Genomic DNA, 4013 nt, shown 5'->3' with positions numbered 1-4013 from the left:
TCTATGTGAAATTATTTTATGTTTAAAATTAACTTGAATGAAATCAGGGAAGAAATCTTAATTTTTTTTTTTTAATTAAATGATATTGGCGAGATTAGACAGATTATTCAATTGAGTACGAAAAATTTTTATTGACCCATATATTATTGCAAGTACATATGTACCCTCATTTTACTTGTGCTATTGGAGGTAGCAATTCACGTCAGTGAATCTTTATATTTTTGTTTCAGCATACACTCACGGGCCACTGCGCAAAGGTGATGGCAGCAAAGTTTCTTGGCGAACCATCGAAAGTAGTTACAGGAAGTTATGATCGGACTTTAAAAATCTGGGATCTGCGCAGCAAAGCATGTAAGTGAACGTTATATTATCGATTAAGTGAACGAAAAGCTGACATTTCTTTTAAGACATCCGTTAAGGATACAATCAAGATTATGAGATATTAATCTATTAAATTATTAAAATCGCAAGATTAGAAATAGGTGTCTTGTTCAACAAGAAATTCCAGGTAACGAGCACTTTTTCCAAAGAGAAAGAGGGAATCAAGGAATCGCAAATGTAAAGATCCGATTCCAAATTTCCACGCGGAACGGTTTAAAGCACTTTAATTAAACTAGTTTATGCAAAACAATTCTGAATTTCATCTGCGTATATTTACCGACAATCGGGGTCTTGCCCGGTAATCCCGAAATGCTCCTCAGGACTCTCGACAGCGTACAGCGACGATAAATACTTTTAAGGCGGGCGAAAGAAAATTTTAACGGCGATTGCTTGCGGCTGACATATCGGGTTGCATAATGTTAACGCGGCACATTCATTTCGTCTCGTAACAGAATCGCGCAGGAATTATGAGCCGAAAGTAATGCACGGTGCTAGCGGTAATCACGTTGCCCATTACCCCTATTAGTCGTTGCATAATGCAGATACACTTACGAGCGCTCCAAGATAATAAAACAAACGGGGAATCTGCATGATCATTCATATGCATATTCCGTTGCACGTCGTACGCGGCTGCACAATGGACCGCCACGGAAAATATGACGCCCATAATGCCCGGCTCGGTTCGTACGAAGCGCACTGGCATCAACGGCGACGCCATAATGGCGAAGATGGGATAAAAACTCATGCCCTCCCGATTAACAGACGGTTCGTTGCGTTCGTCGTGGACGCGTTAATTAAATCGATAAGATTCTTCCGCGGAAGAACAGATTCTCCTCTCACTTGTTTCGCCTTTAAAAACTCCATCCACATAGAAGAACTTTTTATCTCGGAGTATTGATGCTCTTAATAGATGATCCCTGATAATAGAATGGATTTTGAAACAAAATTGCAACTTGTGATGGTAGAATAAATACGATCGGAGATAAAATGTGGAAGATCAAACGAGTAACTTTAATGATTCTTTATTCGAATGGTTTCAAAATGAAAGCACGATATTCATGCGATAATAAAGATAGATTTATATAATCTAATGAATGATCTGTCAGAAAAGAAAACCAGATTAATCACAAATCCATTACTTGCGGGGAAAGGATATCATTTTTATTAACTCTTAAACTAGAACACAGATTTATCCAGGACAAGATATAAGAGATGTTTCTATCTTTATTATACTCAGATTTCTTTATTACGTCATTAATCAGTTTTATTAATGTTATTCATACTTGTTATCTCATACTCAAATTAAAACTAATTTGAAAAGACTTGCTTAAAAAATATTGGAAGTATCAGTTCTCTTAGATTTTAATTGAGTTTTCAATCTATGTTGTACTTTATCACTGTAATTTATAATTTAAAAGACATGTATAACAATGCAGACAATATAAATTTTAAGTTTAAGAATAATAATGTGAAAACTGGAGTAAAATTTTAATGCATCAATATTAATTTTTCTTGTATATTACGTCTATTGTTCGAAGATCTCCTCTCGTCTTGATCTGTATAGGATCTATTTGAATACAGATGATATAGGAATTATACCCTTCAGTACATGTATTCACGTCTACTAGGTTTCGGTTCGAATGCGTACGGTCGCCATTAGAAGCCCTTTTGTCCTAGGAAATTCACGCGTCGTGATCTAATTTCACGCGACAGCTCTCACCGTCGAGTGTGAATAATCGCGAATGCCGGATGCGATAGTCAAGCCTTTCCGCGCGAACATTATCGTGACCTTCGACTGGCAGGTGTTGGACGAGGGCTATACCTGTATCCGCATAAGGGTCTAATGGTGCGGCTTCTGAGTCATTGAAAATCGCTAGTGTAGCCAGAATAGTAACACGATAATTCCACGCATTCAAGGGCAAATGAAATTTCTCCTTCCCAGAAAGCACTTTCCGAGTGGAATGCGCGGACAGCGTGACCGGTGCAAAACACCTCGACTCCTCGATGTTCTCCCATCGGGGATTTATCACACTAATTGTCAGAGAAAAGCAGCGGCGTTCGTTCGACCATTTGCTCTCTCACGCGAACAACTTCGACGTATCGAATCGTAGTCCGTTCGCCCGTAAAATAGAGGAATCTTTCACTGCTTTCGGCGACGGTACGAAGCTCTATGCGATAAGTGCGCTGCTTCGAAGACGGGGGCGAAAGTGATAATTTACAGCTAGCTGAAAGTGGCCATTCTCGAGGTAAAGCACAGATCGCGGCTCACATTCTCAGTGTGAAATGTAGAGGATTTTAAGTACGAAAAATAAATTGAGTGAGTCGCACACGCAGGCGGCCGGACTCGCGCAGATAGCGGCCATGGAAAATCTCATTTCCCGCAAATGTATTTGGGATTTACATTCGACCCTGGCGCCGGACTAATCTCGTGAAACGGTGCGCTCTATCTGAAGAACGGCTTGAGATATCGATTTACACTACGGTCAACAGCGTTACGAAATTCTGCGGTGTGTGCGGCCAGTAGCCGAGAAATCGTATTGACAAAGGATACAAAGCTGTAGAGATTGCTTAATACGATGGCATACAAGTATTAATTTGCAAAGTCCAGAAACTCGCTTTAAACTCGGTCCTTAGTTACCATTCCCTCAGAATAATAATTTACATCATTAACTAGCGAGTATTCGCCAAATTTCAATAAATGCGTCATATCGTGTTTCATCGGAGGAATATCGTTATAGTTGAGATATAATTAGCGAATGAAAAATTAAACTACACAGCTAAAAACTTCACTGATTCAGCAAATCTATAACAGTTATAATATGCGGATAATCAATTTTCTATGTTAAAGTATCAAAGTTGATAGCTGAATAACATTGGCGATTTGTTAAACCATCAAAGCTTCTTAGTTATAGATGTTGAATTCGCGCAGTAAGTTATAGCTTTTCTGTACCATTCAATTTATTTTTTTCCCGTGTACTTATACTATCTGTTATTTGTGAGATACGTAATAAATATGAAATTTGTTTTGAACTTCTCGGTAAACAGATATCGAAATATGTAATGCGGATTATATCTATATTTAAAAAATTAAAATTGTTTTAATGATTATTTTTTTGTGAATCAAGAATTACTGTGCATTTTATATAATGATCTCATTTATTTTTAAAAAAAGCAATTAACAAGTATCTGATGATATAAATTTCAACAATTGTTGATTTGCTTTTATTTCACACCATTAAAGTACTAAACAGAAATTGCATTCGCAAATTAAATGATAGATAAGTGTGTTTGCAGCTGTTTTAGAGAAAACAAAGTTAGATATTATGCCAATAGAATAAAATTGATTGTATATAAAATGACTCGTTTCCGCGAATTTATTTGCATATTTGCACGTTTTCGTACACTTTATTTTAGCTGCTACTAACACATATAAGTATCATATAAAAAATAAATAGTGAATAACATTAAGTAGTATGATATAATATATACTCATAATACTTAATTTTATTCACTATTTGTTTTTTTATATGATACTTTATATGGAATTATATATATATATATATATATATATATATATATATATATATATATATATATATATATATATATATATATTATATTATTNTTNTATA

The 4013-nt window shown here is 35.8% G+C and overlaps 1 protein-coding gene across 1 annotated transcript in view; it reads left to right on the top strand.

Annotated features, from left to right (window-relative positions):
• The first annotated feature begins 236 nt into the window (after positions 1-236).
• Positions 237-4013, top strand: part of LOC105627650 (autophagy-related protein 16-1-like) — a 28626-nt gene continuing 24849 nt past the window's right edge. Inside the window, exon 1 of the mRNA XM_012208928.1 lies at positions 237-351. Within this exon, the coding sequence (XP_012064318.1) occupies positions 261-351 (91 nt within the window). The 5' untranslated portion in view covers positions 237-260. The remainder of the gene's footprint in view (positions 352-4013) is intronic.

The sequence above is a fragment of the Atta cephalotes genome, assembly GCF_000143395.1.
Source record: "Atta cephalotes unplaced genomic scaffold scaffold00009, whole genome shotgun sequence".
In the NCBI taxonomy this organism is placed as follows: domain Eukaryota; kingdom Metazoa; phylum Arthropoda; class Insecta; order Hymenoptera; family Formicidae; genus Atta; species Atta cephalotes.
Note: the sequence above shows the minus strand (reverse complement) of the source record. Positions and strands in the feature narration are given on the sequence as shown.